At 46.7% G+C, this 18,417-nt stretch overlaps 1 protein-coding gene across 1 annotated transcript; it reads left to right on the plus strand.

The window, feature by feature from the left end:
- The first annotated feature begins 11,973 nt into the window (after positions 1 to 11,973).
- LOC115850899 (uncharacterized protein CXorf49 homolog) lies at positions 11,974 to 17,730 on the plus strand. Its single transcript, XM_060292030.1, has 7 exons — positions 11,974 to 11,998; positions 13,801 to 15,152; positions 15,807 to 15,963; positions 16,493 to 16,569; positions 16,836 to 16,881; positions 17,464 to 17,505; positions 17,610 to 17,730. Exons 1-6 carry the CDS (start codon positions 11,974 to 11,976, stop codon positions 17,502 to 17,504), a joined length of 1,698 nt encoding a protein of 565 aa, XP_060148013.1. The 3' UTR covers position 17,505; positions 17,610 to 17,730.
- The last annotated feature ends 687 nt before the right edge of the window (positions 17,731 to 18,417 follow it).

Below are 18,417 nucleotides of genomic sequence, written 5' to 3' on the forward strand. Positions count from 1 at the left end.
GTTGCTTCCATGTCCTGGCTATTGTAAATAGAGCTGCAATGAACACTGTGGTACATGACTCTTTTTGAATTATGGTTTTCTCAGGGTATATGCCCAGTAGTGGGATTGCTGGGTCATACGGTAGTTCTATTTTTACTTTTTTAAGGAACCTCCGTACTGTTCTCCATAGTGGCTGAATCAGTTTATATTCCCACCATCAGTGCAAGCATGTTCCATTTTCTCCACACCCCCTCCAGCATTTTTTGTTTCTAGATTTTTTGATGATGGCTATTCTGACCAGTGTGAGATGATATCTCATTGTAGTTTTGATTTGAATATCTCTAATGATTAATGATGTTGAGCATTCTTTCATTTGTTTGTTGGCAATCTGTATATCTTCTTTGGAGAAATGTCTGTTTAGGTCTTGGGCCCATTTCTGGATTGCTTTGTTTGTTTTTTTCATATTGAGCTGCATCAGCTGCTTGTAAATTTTGGAGATTAATCCTCTGCCAGTTGCTTCATTTGCAAATATTTTCTCCCATTCTGAGGGTTGTCTTTTCTTCTTGTTTATGGTTTCCTTTGCTGTGCAAAAGCTTTTAAGTTTCATTAGGTCCCATTTGTTTATTTTTGTTTTTATTTCCATTTCTCTAGGAGGTGGGTCAAAAAGAATCTTGCCGTGATTTATGTCATAGAGTCTTCTGCCTATGTTTTCCTCTAAGAGTTTGATAGTGTCTGGCCTTACTTTTAGGTCTTTAATACATTTTGAGTTTATTTTTGTTTATGGTGTTAGGGAGTGTTCTAATTTCATTCTTTTACATGTAGCTGTCCAGTTTTCCCAGCACCACTTATTGAAGAGGCTGTCTTTTCCCCACTGTATATTCTTGCCTCCTTTATCAAAGATAGGGTTACCATATGTGCATGGGTTTATCTCTGGGCTTTCTATCCGGATCCATTGATCTATATTTGTTTTTGTGCCAGTACCATACTGTCTTGATTACTGTATCTTTGTAGTATAGTCTGAAGTTCAGGAGCCTGATTCCTCCAGCTCCATTTTTCTTTCTCAAGGTTGCTTTGGCTATTCGGGGTCTTTTGTGTTTCCATACAAATTGTGAAATTTTTTGTTCTAGTTCTGTGAAAAAGGAGAGTGGTAGTTTGATAAGGATTGCATTGCATCTGTAGATTGCTTTGGGTAGTAGAGTCATTTTCACAATGTTGATTCTTCCAATCCAAGAACATGTCATATCTCTCCATCTGTTTGTATCATCTTTAATTTCTTTCATCAGTGTCTTAGAGTTTTCTGCATACAGGTCTTTTGTCTCCTTAGGTAGGTTTATTCCTAGATATTTTATTCTTTTTGTTGCAATGGAAAATGGGAGTGCTTTCTTAATTTCACTTTCAGATTTTTCATCATTAGTGTATAGGAATGCCATAGATTTCTGTGCATTAATTTTCTATCCTGCTACTTTACCAAATTCATTGATTAGCTCTAGTAATTTTCTGGTAGCATCTTTGGGATTTTCTATGTATAGTGTCACGTCATCTTCAAACAGTGACAGCTTTACTTCTCCTTTGCCGACTTGGCTTCCGTTTATTTCTTTTTCTTCTCTGATTGCTGTGGCTCAAACTTCCAAAACTATGTTGAATAATAGTGGTGAGAGTGGGCAACCTTGTCTTGATCCTGCTCTTAGTGGAAATGGTTTGAGTTTTTCAGCATTAAGGACAATGTTGGCTGTGGGTTTGTCATATATGGCCTTTATTATGTTGAGGTAAGTTCCCTCTATGCCTACTTTCTGAAGGGTGTTGAATTTTGTCGAAAGCTTTCTCTGCATCTATTGAAATGACCAAATGGATTTTCTCCTTCAATTTGTTAATATGGTGTATCATATTGATTGATCTGCGTATATTGAAGAATCCTGCATTCCTGGGATAAACCCCACTTGATCATGGTGTATGATCCTTTTAATGTGCTGTTGGATTCTGTTTGCTAGTATTTTGTTGAGGATTTTTGCATCTATGTTCATTAGTGATATTGGCCTGTAGTTTTCTTTCTTTGTGACATCTTTGTCTGGTTTTGGTATCAGGGTGATTGTGGCCTCATAGAATGAGTTTGGGAGTGTTCCTCCCTCTGCTATATTTTGGAAGAGTTTGAGAAGGATCAATGTTAGCTCTTCTCTAAATGTTTGATAGAATTCACCTGTGAAGCCATCAGGTCCAGGGCTTTTGTTTGTTAGAAGATTTTTAATCACAGTTTCAATTACAGTGCTTATGATTGGTCTGTTCATATTTTCTATTTCTTCCTGGTTCAGTCTCGGAACGTTGAGCATTTCTAAGAATTTGTCCATTTTTTCCAGTTTGTCCCTTTTATTGGCATATAGTTGCTTGTAGTAATCTCTCATGGTCGTTTTTAATTCTGCAGTGTCAGTTGTTACTTCTTTTTCATTTCATATCTATAGATTTGAGTCTTCTCCCTTTTTTTCTTGATGAGTCTGGCTAATGGTTTATCGATTTTGTTTATCTTCTCAAAGAACCAGCTTTTAGTTTTATTGATCTTTGCTATCATTTCCTTCATTTTTCATTTATTTTTGATCTGATCTTTATGATTTCTTTCCTTCTGGTAACTTTGGGGGTTTTTTTGTTCTTCTTTCTCTAATTGCTTTAGGTGTATGGTTAGGTTGTTTATTTGAGATGTTTCTTGTTTCTTAAGGTAGGATTGTATTGCTATAAAGTTTCCTCTTAGAACTGATTTTGCTGCACCCCATAGGTTTTGCGTCGTTGTGTTTTCATTGTCATTTGTTTCTAGGTATTTTTTGATTTCCTCCTTGATTTCTTTAGTGATCTCTTGGTTATTAAGTAGTGTATTGTTTAGCCTCCATGTGTTTGTATTTTTTACAGATTTTTACCTGTAATTGATATCTAGTCCCATAGCGTTGTAGTTGAAATCGTAATAAAACAATTGATACAATTTCAATTTTCTTAATTTTACTAAGGCTTGATTTGTGACCCAAAATATGATCTATCCTGGAGAATGTTACATGACCCCTTGAGAAGAATGTGTAGTCTGTTGTTTTTGGATGGAATGTCCTATAAATATCAATTAAGTCCATCTTGTTTAATGTATCATTTAAAGCTTGTGTTTCCTTATTTATTTTCATTTTGGATGATTTGTCCATTGGTGAAAGTGGGGTGTAAATGTCCCTTAATATTACTGTGTTACTGTCGGTTTCCCCTTTTATGGCTTTTAGTGTTTGCCTTATGTATTGTGGTGCTCCTATATTGGGTGCCTATATATTTACAATTGTTATATTTTCTCCTTGGATTGATCCCTTGATCATTATGTAGTGTCATTTTTTGTCTCTTGTAATAGTCTTTGTTTTAAAGTTGATTTTGTCTGATGTGAGAATTGCTTCTCCAGCTTTCTTTTAATTTCCATTTGCATGGAATATCTTTTTCCATCCCCTCACTTTCTGTCTGTATGTGTCCCTAGGTCTGAAGTGGGTCTCTGCTAGACACCATATATACAGGTCTTGTTTTTGTATCCATTCGGCCAGTCTATGTTTTGCTTGGAGCATTTAATCCATTTACATTTAAGGTAATTATCGACATGTATGTTCCTATTACCATTTTCTTAATTGTTTTGGGTTTGTTATTGTAGGTCTTTTCCTTCTATTGTGTTTTCTGCCTAGAGAACTTCCTTTAGCATTTGTTGTAAAGCTGATTTGGTGGTGCTAAACTCTCTCAGCTGTTGCTTGTCTCTAAAGGTTTTAATTTCTCCATGAACTCTGAATGAGATCCTTCCTGTTTAGAGTAATCTTGGTTGTAGGTTTTTCTCCTTCATCACTTTAAATATTTCCTGCCACTCCCTTCTGGCTTGCAGAGTTTCTGCTGAAAGATCAGCTCTTCACCTTATCGTGATTCACTTGTGTGTTATTTGTTGTTTTTCCCTTGCTGCTTTTAATATGTTTTCTTTGTATTTAATTTGATAGTTTGGTTAATATGTGTCTTGGCGTGTTTCTCCTTGGATTTTTCCTGTATGGGACTCTCTGTGCTTCCTGGACTTGATAAACTATTTCCTTTCCCATATTAGGGAAATTTTCAACTATAATCTCTTCAAATACTTTCTCAGTCCTTTCTGTTTCTCTTCTTCTTCTGGGACCCCTATAATTCGAATGTTGGTGCATTTAATATTGTCCCAGAGGTCTCTGAGAATGTCCTCAATCCTTTTCCTTCTTTTTTCTTTATTCTACTCTGCAGTAGTTATTTCCACTATTTTATCTTCCAGGTAACTTATTCGTTCTTCTGCTGCACTTATTCTGCTATTGATCCCTCCTAGAGAATTTTTAATTTCATTTATTGTGATGCTCATGATGGTTTGTTTGCTCTTTAGTTCTTCAAGGTCCTTGTTAAACTTTTCTCCATTCTATTTCCAAGATTTTGGTTCATTTTTACTATCATTATTCTGAATTCTTTTTCAGGTAGACTGCCTATTTCCTCTTCATTTGTTAGGTCTGGTGGCTGTTTGCCTTGCTCCTTCATCTGCTGTGAGTTTCTCTGTCTTCTCATTTTGCTTAACTTACTGTGTTTGTGGTCTCCTTTTTGCAGGCTGCAGGTTTGTAGTTCCCATTGTTTTTGGTGTCTGTCCCCAGTAGCTAAGGTTGGTTCCATGGATTTTGTAGGCTTCCTGGTGGAGGGGACTAGTGTCTGTGTTCTGGTGGCTGAGGCTGGATCTTGTGTTTCTGGTGGGCAGGTCCATGTCTGGTGGTGTATTTTGGGGTGTCTGTGGCCTTATTATTATTTTAGGCAGCGTCTCTGCTAATAGATGGTGTTGTGTTCCTGTCTTGCTAGTTGTTTCGCATAGGGTGTCCAGCACTGTAACTGGCTGGTCGTTGAGTGAAGCTGGGTCTTGCCATTGAGATTGAGATCTCTGGGAGATTTTTGCTGTTTGATATTACGTGGAGCTGGGAGGCCTCTTTTGGACCAGTGTCCTGAACTTGTCTGTCCCACGTCAGAGGCACAGCTCTGACACCTGGCTGGAGCACCTAGAGTCTGTCATCCACATGGCTCAGAATAAAAGGGAGAAAGGAAAAAAAGAAAGAAAGAAGATAAAATAAAATAAAGTTATAAAAATAAAAAATAAAAGTAGTTACTAAAATTTTTTTTTTAAGTAATAAAAGGAAAAGTAAGAAAGAAAGGACAGAGCAACCAAACCAAAAACCAAATCCACCAATGATAACAAGCACTAAAAAGTATACTAAGAAAACAAACAAAAACGGACAGACAGAACGCTAGGACAAATGGTAAAAGCAAAGCTATACAGGCAAAGTCACACACAGAAGCATACACATACACATTCACAAAAAGAGAAAAAGGGGGAAAATATATATATATCGTTGTTTGCAAAGGGTCCACCTACTCAATATGGGATGAATCATTGTCTATTCAGCTATTCCACAGATGCAGGATACATCAAGTTGATTGTGGAGATTTAATCTGCTGCTCCTGAGGCTGCTGGGAGAAATTTCCCTTTCTGTTTGTTCTCACAGCTCCTGGGGTTGAGCTTTGGATTTGGACGTGCCTCTGCGTGTAGGTCACCTGAGGGCGTCTGTTCTTCACTCAGACAGGACGCGGTTAAAGGAGCAGCTTATTCGTGGGCTCTGGGTCACTCAGGCCGGGGGGAGGGAGGGGTACGGAGTGCGGGGCAAGCCTGCGGCAGCAGAGGCCGGCGTGACGTTGCACCAGCCTGAGGCATGTCGTGTGTTCTCCCAGGGAAGTTTTCCCTGGATCACGACCGTGGCAGTGGCGGGCTGCACAGGCTCCCAGGAGGGGAGGTATGGAGAGTGACCTGTGCTTGCACACAGGCTTCTTGGTGGCTGCAGCAGCAGCCTTAGCATCTCATGCCTGTCTCTGGGGTCTACGCTGATAGCCGCAACTTGCGCCCATCTCTGGAGCTCCTTTAAGCAGGGCTCTTAATACCCTCTCTTCGTGCACCAGGAAACAAAGAGGGAAGATAAAGTCTTTTGCTTCTTCGGCAGCTCCAGACTTTTTCCCGGACTCCCTCCAGGCTAGCTGTGGTGCACTAACCCCTTCAGGCTGTGTTCACGCCGCCAGTCCTCTCCCTGCGATCCGACCGAAGCCTGAGCCTCAGCTTCCAGCCCCCGCCTGCCCGGGCGGGCGAGCAGACAAGCCTCTCGGGCTGGTGAGTGCTGGTCGGCACCGATCATCTATGCGGGAATCTCTACGCTTTGCCCTCCACAACCCTGCTGCTGGGCTCTCCTCCGTGGCTCTGAAGCTTCCCCCCTCCGCCAACAGCAGTCTCCACCCACGAACGGGCTTCCTAGTGTTTGGAAACCTTTCCTCCTTCACAGCTCCCTCCCACTGGTGCAGGTCCCGTCCCTATTCTTTTGTCTGTTTTTTCTTTTGCCCTACCCAGGTACGTGGGGAGTTTCTTGCTTTTTGAGAAGTCTGAGGTCTTCTGACAGCGTTCAGTAGGTGTTCTATAGGAGTTGTTCCACATGTACATGTATTTCTGATGTATTTGTGTTGAGGAAGGTGATCTCCACGTGTTACTCTTCCACGGTCTTGAAGATCCTCTCTCTTTGGGCATATTTAAGACAATTGATTTAAAATGTCTGTCTAGTAGATCCAAAGTCTGTGCTTCTTCAAGGACAGTTTCTGTTGATTTCTTCTATGAATTAGCCATAATATTTTCTTATTTCTTTGCATACTTAATATTTTTATTGAAAACTAGACATTTTGAATATTATAATGTGGTAACGTCATAAATCATATTCTTTCCCTTCTGACGGTTTTCCCCCCTTGATGTTTTATATCGCTGCTTGTTTATTTAATGACTTCTAAACTATTTTTGTAAAGTCTGTATTCTTTGTCATGTGTGCTGTCTGATTCTGTAGCTTGTGGTAAGCTAGTGTTTTGACAGAGATATCCTTGAATGCCAGGAAGGAGGGATGGAGGGAAGGGGGGAGAGAAGAGGTAAAAGACAAGGAGAAGGAGGAGAAGAAAAAGGGGAAGGGGAAGAAGAAGGAGGAGGATGAAGAGAGAAGGAAGGAAGGAAGGAAGGAAGGAAGAAAAGGAAGAAGAAAAAGAAACAACAACAGCAACAAAAACTCTCATTGGCTCTGTTCTGCGGCACTCCTTCAATGCTTAACGAGGCCTTTTAAAACTCTCTTATCTGCTTGTGTTGAGCCTATAGATCAACCAGAGGTAAAAGCTTAGGGTATTCTCAGGACTTTTCTAGGGATGCATTCTGACCCAGACATGCACACTGCTTTCTGAATTCCCCAGTAAACTTGAGTGCTTTTGAATGCCCTAACATCCCTCTGTCCCCAGCTTTTCCCCCCTGACTTTCAGCACGCTATCAAAGGCCTCGACCATATTCTGTTGCCCCAGGTAGCTGTGGATACCCTGAGCTAGTTCTGAATAAGGTATATCAGTCCTTCAGTTAGCCCCTATATAGACCAGGACAAACAGAATTCTTTGAGAATTAGTCTGCTCTTCTCACTTGGGAGCCAAGGATAAGCGTCCCATACTGAAAATGTGGGCTGCAGTCTTCAAATTGCCACCGAGCTAGGGAGGGGCACAGGGTGAGGACAACTAGAAATGCTACAAAGGTTTCCTACCACATTTAAGTTGCCTTTTTATTGTTTTACATTTGTTTGCCCGCTGTAAACTTTGACTGTTGTAAAGAATTCTGACAAAGTAGACTCTTGTACTTCCTGCTTGATTTTTTGATGTTCCTGTAGAGGGACTGGCCCTTGGAGGTATCTACTTCACCATTTTTGCTGATGTCATTCATGCCAACTATTTTTTCATAAAGGTGCAAAATAAATTCAATTTAGAAAGCATAGTCTTTTCACAAATGGTATTGCAATTTTTGGGTATCTGTATGCAAAAAGAAAAAAGAGCCTGAACCTAAATATTGCACCTCATTCAAAATTCAACTCATAATACATCATGGATCAGAACGTAAAACATATGAATATACATTTTTTAGAAGAAAACATAAAGGAAAATCATCATGACCTGAGGTTAGGTAAAGAATTCTTAGAAATAACACCAAAAGGCTAGTCTGTAAGAAACACCAGGAAAAATTTTCTTAAATTGGATTTCAACAAAATTATACTCTTTTTCTCTGAGAAATACCCTGTTAAAAGAATGAAAAGGCAGCTGTAGAATGGGAGGAAATACCTGTAAATTACAACCATATACAGAATATACAAAGAACTCTCAAAACTCCACTATAAGAAAATAAACTGCTCATTTTAAAAATGGGCAGAGGACATGTACAGGCACTCCACTAAAGAAGATATGAGGATGCCAAATAAGCACCTGAAAAGATGTTCAACACTGGTAACTATTAGGAAAATACAAATTAAAACCACAATGAGATACCACTGTAACCCTATTTGAATGACTAAAATTAAAAACACTGATGATACCAAGTACCGATGAGTCTGCAGAGAAATTGGAACTTCTGTATATTGATAGAGGGAATGCGGAATTGTACAGCCACTCTGGAAAACAGCTTGCCAATTTCTTCAAAAGGTAAACATACAACTACAATACGACCCAGCAATTCCATGCCTCGGTACTTGCCTTACAGGACTGAAAACTTATGTTTACAAAACTCCACATGAATGTTAATAGAAACCGTATTCATAGCCACCCCAAACTGAAAGGAATCAAGATGTTATTCAACAGATGAATCAATAAAATCATATATCTATAAATGAAACACTTTTTAACAATACAAAGAAGGAACTCTTGATACATGCAACAACTTGGATGAATCGCAAATGCATTATGCTAAATGAAAGAAGCCAGTCTCAAAATGTTACATACTGTATGATTTTGTTTGTATAATATTTGGAAAAGGTAAAACTATAGGGATGGGAAACAGATCATCAGTTAGTTATCAGAGGTTTGGGATGGGGAGATGGTTTGACTACAAAGCAGCAGAATGAGGGATATTTTGGGGCTGATGGAACTGTTTTGTATCCTGATTGTGGTGATAGTTACACAAATCTGTCCATGTGTTAAAACTCATGGTACTGAAAACAAAAAAGTTAATTTTACTATGTAATAAATCAAAATATATGTAACTAAAAAAATTAAATGTGTCATACATAAAGGCTTGGGAATCATAATGGCATGCAAAATAGTACCAGCATTCCCAAAAGTGACATTGAAAGTCAGAAAACTTTTCAGCCTGAAATTATATATCAGCTATCAAATAAGCATGAAATTAAAGGTAATATTAAAGGTAATATTTGTTCATGCAAAGTCTTAAAAGAAATTATCACCCATGGTACCTGGAGAATGAGTCCCATCAAAACACTGTGGTAAACCAAGAACAATGAAGACATTAGTTCTAGGAAGCAGAAGATCCCTCTTAGGGGTTTGGTAAAGGAGTGTTCTAGGAGCGACACTCTAGGCAACCAATAAAGATTGAAACTGGGTCCAGGAAAGTGATTTCCAACAACAAAGGAATGGACATAGTTGAAGATTGAGAAAATATTGCCAATAGGCCTATGACAGAAATGTAAGCTCTTGAGGGAAGGAACGTCATCTGTTTTTCTCAGTGATGTAGCACCATGTGTTAGAACAGTACCTGGCATGTGGTAAGCCCTCAATAGAGAATTGTTAAATGGAAAGGAGAGAAAGAGTGAATGCGAAGAGAGGAATTTGAGACAGCAAGTATACACCGACTCTTAAGGAGTTTTTATGTGAAGGTGAGCAGAGAAAAATGGTGTAGCTTGAAGGGAAACTGGAATCAAAAGAAGGTTTTCTTTAATTGGGAGAAACGACAACATACTTGTATGCTGATAGGAATGATCCAAAATAGAGAAAACTATTTATGAATGAGGGAAGTTTGTTTCTGATTGCCTATATACTCTCAGTGAAATGGGAAGCAAGGTCATCAGGTGAGAGCGAAGGTGGTCCATGATCAGCAAGTACCCCCTCAACTTTCCCGGATCATCTTGTGATCTTCTTCTTTCTTTTAAAATGTTTTTTATTTATTTTTCTTGGCTGCAATGGGCCTCCGTGGCAGCGCGTGGGCTTTCTCTAGTTGCAGTTAGCAGGGGCTACTCTTCGTTGTGGTGCGCGGGCTTCTCATTGCAGTGGCTTCTCTTGTTGTGGAGCATGGGCTCTAGGCACGCAGGCTTCAGCAGTTGTGGCACACAGGCTCTAGAGCACAGGCTCCAGTAGCTGTGCCGCACAGGCTTAGTTGCTCCGTGGCATATGGGATCTTCTGGGACCAGGGATCGAACCCGTGTCCCCTACATTGGCAGGCAGATTCTTAACCACTATGCAACCAGGGAAGTCCCGTGATCTTCTTGTATGGAACTTTTCATAAAAAAGTGCTGTGCAAAATTAAAAGGAAGGGCTTCTGTTCATTAAAAGGTATGATAAAAAGAGTGAAGGCAAGCTAAAAACTAGAAGATATTTACATAACATGAAATCATCAAAGAATTAAAGTATAGAATACATAAAGAACTTCCACAAATAAATATGCAAACAACCCAAGGGGAAAATGGGCAAAAGACACTAAATGAACACCTCATAGACAAGAAAATCCCCAAGGCCAAGCATATGAAAAGCTGCTCAATATTATTACTAATATTATTACTAATCAAGAAATTGCAGATTAAATCTACAATGAGACGCCATTTCACTATCACAAGATTGACAACAATTTTGTACTTTGTTAATATCAAATGTTGATGAGGATGTGGAACAGTTAAACACTGTTGATAGGAGTAGAAATTAGCATGACCGCATTGTAAAAAATCTGGCATGATCTAGTAATGTTGGAAATCTTTCCCTATGAGATGACAACTTCAGTTCTAAGTATGAGCACTGGAACGCAGCTTCCCAGCCATTTGATTCTATGGCTCACACAGAAAATGATGATTGTATGGCATACAGGAGTAAGATGACAAAGTTGTTCAGGGCCAGAACCAAGCGGTCCAGGGGCTGCTGTCTGGCTGTATCTGGAGATGAAGGCCTCAAAGTCCCAGGTCCAAAAGTTGGAAAGCTCTGCTCTGGAAGACTCTTGTACGTGGGCACCAGGAAACATGCTCCAGAATGTTTATAGTAGCGCTATGAATAATATCTGCCCAAATGGAAAACACCCAAATTACCCATTGACAGTAGAATGGATACATTAAAAGGAGTTGGGAATAGAGACCGGTTCACAGTGAGCTGAATGGGTCCCTGGACCAAAATAGCAGTCATTTCTCCACTCCCCAAGCTGATAATGATAAGTGATGCACTTGGCAGTTGGAGCAATGACTTCCACATTGGGTCACTGCTCTGTGGGGTAAGAGCTATCCCGGTGGGGAAAGCCAAGAGGAACCTCTGACACTGGCTCCCACCCCAGGCCAAGAGAGTAAGTCAAAAGCAGTATTGGATCCTGGTGAGCATAGGGGGCTAAAGCAGAGATTAGTGACATCATTGGAGACGTATGGGATGCAGGGGAAGAGGAGGTAGGAGAGCCACAGGGACGAAGAGAGTGGAGAAGGTGAGAAGAAGTTCTGGGAGTCTCTCTCTGGGGGAGGGAGGAAGGGAATGGAAATGGTGAGAGGGAAGACGGAGGCTTCCACTGAATCCACTGGTAATGTTTCCTAGGGTGCTGGTGGATGCAGGAGATTTTGCTATATCCTTCCTTATCCATTTTAACATATTTGAAATAGCACACCACGACTTAAAAAGTCACTGGGAGAAGTGGAAGAGGGCGGTATCCACAAACGGGCAGGCACCATCGGGGGCAGGCTCGAGGAGGAGGATTGCAGATTTACAGTGCACCCAATCTCCCCTGCTCTGAAACTTCTCCAGCACGGCCAGCTTCTCAGGTGCAGACCCAGAAAACTGGGCCTTTGAGTTCCACAGGCAAGAGGGGTTCAGACACCCCAGGACTCTCCAGGAGGTCAGCCAGAGCAGGTTGCAGGAGAGAGAGGTGACTGAAGACAGAGGAGTATGAACGGGAAGGAGCAGAAGGAAGGTATGGGAGGAATGGAGCGGTGTCAGAGTAGGAGTGGGGTGGCAGACACGGGAAATTCTAACACCCATGGGCCGTATAGAAACCAAGGGAGGCACCACTCCCCAGACATCAGTACTGCTCAGCTCAGGGGAGCTGAGAAGTGACAGTTCCAAGAAAAATTGAGAGACACCTGGCTATCCACACCCACCGCCATCACAACTGGTAGGCCTTGGTTGTGCGTCCTTCAAAACTTTAAAACATACTTGTACATATACTTAAATGAATTCTCATATATTACATAGGATTGACTGGTGTGTGTGCGTGTGCCCACGCACGCAAGTGATTTAACTTACAAATGTGAATCCAAAGCCATCGTTCTGCAACTTGCAGTTGGAAGTCAGGCGGATGCTTTCGAAAGCTGTGCGAATGGCCTGATGCATTCCGTTGGACTGCCACGCTTTATGCTACTGGATGCTAAGCCACGTTGCATTCATCCATTTCCTTACTGACGGGAATTTGGAGTGTTCCCAGTTTTTCCCATCACCAACTCCCTTGTGCATGTGTTCTTGTACACTACAGGTACCAGCGTGTCTCCGGAAGAAGTACCAGGCAGCGGACTTGCAGGAGCATAGAGGAAATAGATTCTTTCTTCCTTCCTTTTAAAGATCTTGGGCTAAAAGCAAGGACTCTGGAGTCAGATTGATTGGTTTCAATCCTGCCGCTGATCCCCACGAGCCGAATGACCTTGGGCCAGTGGCCGAACCTCTCAGTGCCTGTTTCCTCACCGGGAAGAGGCCAGTAATAGTTGGTACTATAGTTAAAGGCATGTCACGCGGATGCATTATTATTTATGCCCAGCGCTTAGAAGAGTGCCAGGCACAGAGTGCGTGCCGGCACTAAGTTGCTTTCAATGGATTCTGCCAAATTACCTCCCAAATGCGTCTCTTGCACCACCGCCACAGGGGTTTGCTCCTAACCTCTCCCACCCTCGGAATGGTTAAGCTCTTTGAAGGTTGTCAACCTAGTGTGTGAAACCCGATTCGTGGTTTTAGTTCACATCTCCAGGATCAGCGGTGGGGAGCACCTTTTGGGGTGTAACTGGCCACTGTGATTTCCTCTTCTTTGAATTTGCCTCAGAGAGGGGGAAGGGCTGATGGAGCGAGGCCAACCCCAAGTCTATCCGCCACACCCGCCTGCCAGGAACGTCTGCTGAGCCACATTTGATGGAGCAGTTGAGACAGAGACCTTACAGAACGAAAATACGATCCCTTTGCTCTCTGGCCGACCCCTGATCACTGACTGCGGGACTCCTGTGCCCATTCTCCTGCTGGGTCTTAAGGCTTGCGGTGGAAGGGAGGCTGGCAAATGCTTTCGGCGCGTGCTAGGCATCCAGCGCCTCCATCTTGACGTTTCATCCTCACCACCCCTGGAGCCCGGCGCCCTCACTCCACGATGCCCTCGACCCCCTGTATAGATAGGAAATGGAGGCTCAGAGCTGTGACTCTAACCGGAAAGGGGAGGCAGGACCAGAGGAGGCGGGCCCAGAGGCTTGACAGAGGGAAGCACTCCCACCATCCCCTTCACCAGCCAACTGCCCGGACCGCCCACGGGCTTGTGAGCAAACCAGAGGCCCTCGACCCCATTGGTTAGGCCTCGAGGGGGCGGACGAACAAGGCGCCCGCTGGTTGGAGGGGACCGGATCAATGAGGAGGCCGCGGCGCGGACGTGGGAGGCGCGCTGAAAGTGGCGCGTCCTTTCTTTTGAGGCGAGCTCGTGCGGCGCGTGAGGTGGCTGACACTGCCCTCTGAGCGCCGCCCACCTAGCCCGCCGTGACCGCGACCGCGACTCGGGCCATCGACCGTCGCCCCGGTTCCGGGGCCGCCCGGGTCGCGACATGAGCTCCCCGGATGAGGTGTATATATGGGGAATGCGTTTCGGCCCAAAGGGCAGGGAGCAGGCCGGCGTCTGCCCAGCCGGCCCTGCAGACCCACGGGGACCCGACCCAGGGTCCGAGCCTGGGGATCCGCGGTGCGGCGAGGGGGCAGGAGGCTTCCCGGTCCCCGAGGGCTTCCAGTTGGAGCGGGAGGTGCTGGAAGCGCAAGTGCCGGTGCTGTGGGGCCGCGAAGGCCGACCTGGCTCCCCTGCTTACCACAAGAGGGACCTCCTGGACCTGATCGAGGAGTCTGAGGAGGCCAACCTGCAGCAGCTGACCGACCAGGACTTGCTGGGCGTCCTCATATTCCCGTCCCCGGTGAGCTCCACCAACTTCGAAGTGTCCACCGTGTGGACACTGCGTCTCGAGGCGGTTCCCGGCGGTCGAGGAGCGCCCGGCCAGAGCTGTGGGGAGGCGTCGACGGCTCCAGCCGGCCCTCTCCACCTCGGTGGGCCTGAAGCGGGCCGGGCCTTGGGGAACCCTAAGAGAGGCACTAAGCGTAGGTTGAACGTGGCTGCGGATCGCCAGCGGCGCTCCGCGGAAGGCCTGGCCTGGCTGCTGTCCGACTCCGAGTCCTCAGATGAATTCAGTGAGACACAGCTGATGACGGTGAGCACTTACCGCAGAGGAGGAGGCCAGGCCAAGCCCAGCAGACCCGAGGATCCCGGGGACACTCCCAGACACTCAAAGTTCCAAGTCAGGGAGAATTACCGTCACGTGACAGGCTCTTCCCTGTCCTCGGCTCCGCGAGGACTCTCTTCGGTTGTGGAAAGGCAGGGCGTGGGAAAGCAGGGCATCTCTTCCCCTAAGAAAATGCAGAGCGTGCTGTGGGGCAAGGGGGGCAGCAAGCCCAGCTACCCGGGAGCTGCTGCTGCTGCTGCTGCTGCTGCTGCTTCTGTTTCTGCTGCTGCTCCAGGTGGCCTGCCGCAGGTCACTCCTAGGAAGAACGGAGCCCAGGAGAAGAAATCCGTCGGGGAAGCGTCCAAACTTGCCCTGGGGGGAACCTTCCGTTCCCGGGGGCAGCGAATCTCGGCAACTCCCGTGGAACCGGCCACCTTCCCCCCAATCTCTGGTATTCCGCTGCCTGGGAGACCCAAGAGTTATACCTTGGTCCTTTCGGGAACCAAACAGTCCAAGCACAGTGGCGCTGGGAAGAAATCCGTGGTCAGGTGGGCAAGGGAGTCTGAGGCGGTGGCGGGAGAAGATAAGGACCCAAATAGAGACCCAGCCCCAAAGGGCCAAGTGAGTAGGCCATGCTCCTCCTCTCTCCCCACTCTTCCCCCCCCCCCACAGCACCCAGGGCACACGTCTTCACCCATGCTGCCTCTGTCCACCCCTCAGAGGTCAGCATTGGGTGCCCCTCGGTCACTGGGTCATTACGATGCCAGATCGGGCTCCTTTTCCTAGGGACAAACATTAAGGTAGCACTTCGGGTGTCCTGGGCCCGGTTCTCCACCCTTGGCCTCTTTCCAACCTCCTCTGAGAGACTTGGGCTGGGATGGAAGGGAGGGCTGGTAGCTGAATTGGGTCGGGGGATCCCTTAAAAGCTTCCCCGGAAAGCCTCAGTATTTAGACTCACCAGCTTCCTGAATCCTCCTTCCTAGCTGTTCCCCAGACCTTCCTTGCAGGGGGCCTGGGCTTTCTCAGTGTCCCACTGTTGTGCCTAGATCAGCTCTGCCTGCTGGCCTGGGGCTGCCTGAGGGAGAAAGTGCTAATGAGATCAGCCTTTCAATTCCCTTCCCAATTCCCTGCCTCACCCTGGCCCGAATCACACAACTCTCTCTCTCTCTCTCTCTCTCTCTCTCTCTCTCTCTCACACACACACACACACACACACACACACACACACACACACACACTTCCTTAGTCCAAATCGGTGAGAAATTTTTGTTTCAGCTGCTCACTCACAGGCCAGGGACATCTTGTCTGCGCATGCATCGTAGAAAAGCCAGCAGTGGCGACGTCAACACCAGAGGCCCCCAAGATCCAGGAAACTCAGAACCCTTGGCCCTGAACCAGGAAGAAGTCATGCCCAGGGGGCCTGCCCCCTCAGGTGAGTGTCGTGGGTTTGATATGAGGGGAGGGAAGAGGGGTTGAGGACAGAAACCTCTGCCTCTGTCTCTGCCGGGGGCACAGCCTTGCTCCCAGGCAGCTTCTCCCACAGAAGACGGGGTGCTGGCAGGGCTGGCCTTGAGCCACATCATCCTCTGTGTGGGGTTTGTGCGGCCGGGGTGATCGGTGGCAGTGCCCCAAACAGCTGCTCCGGGTGTAGACTTGCAGGGGAACAGGCTTTTCTGTTAAGTCCTGTTCGGCCACATTGCTCTCCCACGTGCTGGCTGTGGCTGCAGCTCTGGGAGGGTCGAATCCAGAGCCACATTGTTTGGGGACCACAGTGGCGAAATGGCTGTCCCCGGGGAACAGGGGAAGCAGGCCCAGAGACAAGGTTCCGGCTGCTGGGCGGAGCAGGGGCGGCTGGTTGCCAGCAGAAGATGGTGCTGCCTCACCTCACTTTAGAGCCCGCTTGGCCCTTTCCACCTCACTGGGAGCCTGGGAAGCTGGATTGTGTGTCCTTGCCCTCTCAGGTGACCGGGGGCCACTTGACCATCCCCCAAGACCGGAAACGCAGCAGCAGCCACTGGGAACGCCCTGCTGTCCTTGGGTAATGCTTCCACTGCATCCTGGAAATGCAGGCCCAAACTCGAGGGTGGGATCTGGGTCCAAGTTCAGCTGACATGTGTGGGCTCCCCCTCCCCTGCCCCCATCACGTACCCCACGGAGGGAGCCCACCTCCTTTCCACTGAGGAGCCCTTGCCAGTCTAACCACCCGGCTTTGGGGTGGAGGGCCCGGGGGAGAGGAGAAGGTGGAGGAGAGAGGAGGCCAGAGTATACTAATCATTTCTCTTCCTCCTCTGTCTGCTGGCCTAGTGTCTCGAGCTAAAGAGAGAAGTAGACGAACTTAAGGAGCAACTTGGTATGAGGAACCAGGGCCGGAGAGCGGTGTCTTAGTGAAGAACCCGGGTGGGCACCTGGGGTGGGGGTGGGCTGCAGGTGCAGTGGGCCTGGCAGGGACGATCATCCCTGTGGGGAGGAGAACCTCTCAGGCCTGGCCCTGGAGCTGGCTGTGCATGTACAACTGGGCGTGTGTACAAATAGCAAAGTACTGTCTGGACTGCATGCACACTTTGACAACCAGACCAGTCCTAGGGAATGTCCTTCTGATAGGACTTTTAGAGATGCCTCGTTGATTTTTCCCTTGAACTGCTGCTTGGTGTGGCTTCTAAGGTTCTTGTTGGATTGTTTGTTTGTGTGTGTGACAAGTTCTGAGTGGTTGTGGCACGGCCCACAGCATGAGAGCTGCTGGCACATTTTGTTTCCCTTTAGGAACCGGTTCCACATTCAATTTGGGTGGTGGGGAGTGATCAGGCCCAGAGCTCTTTGCATCGGGTCTGGAGGGGTTTCAGGTATCAGGGCTAGGCGGTTCCTCACGGGGATGGGGGACGGGCTTCTGTATCCCTCTGTCTGGAGCGCCTGCTAATGCCTGTCCCTGTTGCAGCCGCCATGCAGTACCTGGCTGACAAGTTGCAGACCCTTTGAAGTGAGTGTTACACACACCGTACCCCTTCCCACAGTCCTGGCTGTTGAGCAGGGCTGGGGGCTGGCCCTGGCTTCAGGCTCTTCCCTGACTCTGCTGTTTCACAGGTTGAGCCCAGCGTCTTCCTGCAAGAGGAGCAGCTGGTACCTTTGGGGCCCTGGAGCTGTGGCCAAGCTCGTTCCCTCCTGTTCTGCCTCAGCTAGGGCTTCCTCTCCCCCTTGTTTTGCCCCCGCCCCGCCCCAGTTTCACAGCAGTTTCCAATTAAAGTACCTCTCATATTCTGTGTTCTGCCTTCTCTCTGGAGGGGTAGGGGTCGGGGTCGGGGTAGGGGGCCGGGCCGGGGCGCTGCTCCACGTCAGAGCCTTTTCCAGAACGGTATCTGTGGCATCCTGTGGTGGGGACTCTGGGCCAGCCTCTGTTACCATCCCTGCAGTCAAGCCAGCGGAGTGTCCCAGGTCTGGGTCCTGTGTGTGCTCTGCCTGGCCACATTGGCACGTCCTCCCTTTCCCCCGAAGGCCCTCTTCTAGCTCTCTCCAAACCCCCCTCCTCCTCTGGGGTCTGGCGGTTCCCATTCATCTCTGCCATTCACCCTTCCCATCAGCAGGAACTCATGACCCCCTTCCAGAGCTCCAATCTGGAAGCATTCACATCCTCCCTGCCCTAGCCAGCTGACCACCCTCCTCCAGCCGGGTCGTCTGTACACCCTTGAGTGGAAATTGGCCTGTCAGGTTCTATGGCGAGTGTGGTTAGTAGGTCTGTGTTGTTGCATGGTCCCCGTCAAATACTCTTCCACCAGCCCCGTGACACAGATTTTCCTGGAAATGATATTTCCGTGTCCCAGCTCAATCTCCCAGACTGCCTCTTTAGGACACACGAGATTGAGTCTGAACTCCATGTTCGATTTCCCCCTCACTC

Source organism: Globicephala melas, chromosome X, assembly GCF_963455315.2.
Source record: "Globicephala melas chromosome X, mGloMel1.2, whole genome shotgun sequence".
Lineage (NCBI taxonomy): Eukaryota > Metazoa > Chordata > Mammalia > Artiodactyla > Delphinidae > Globicephala > Globicephala melas.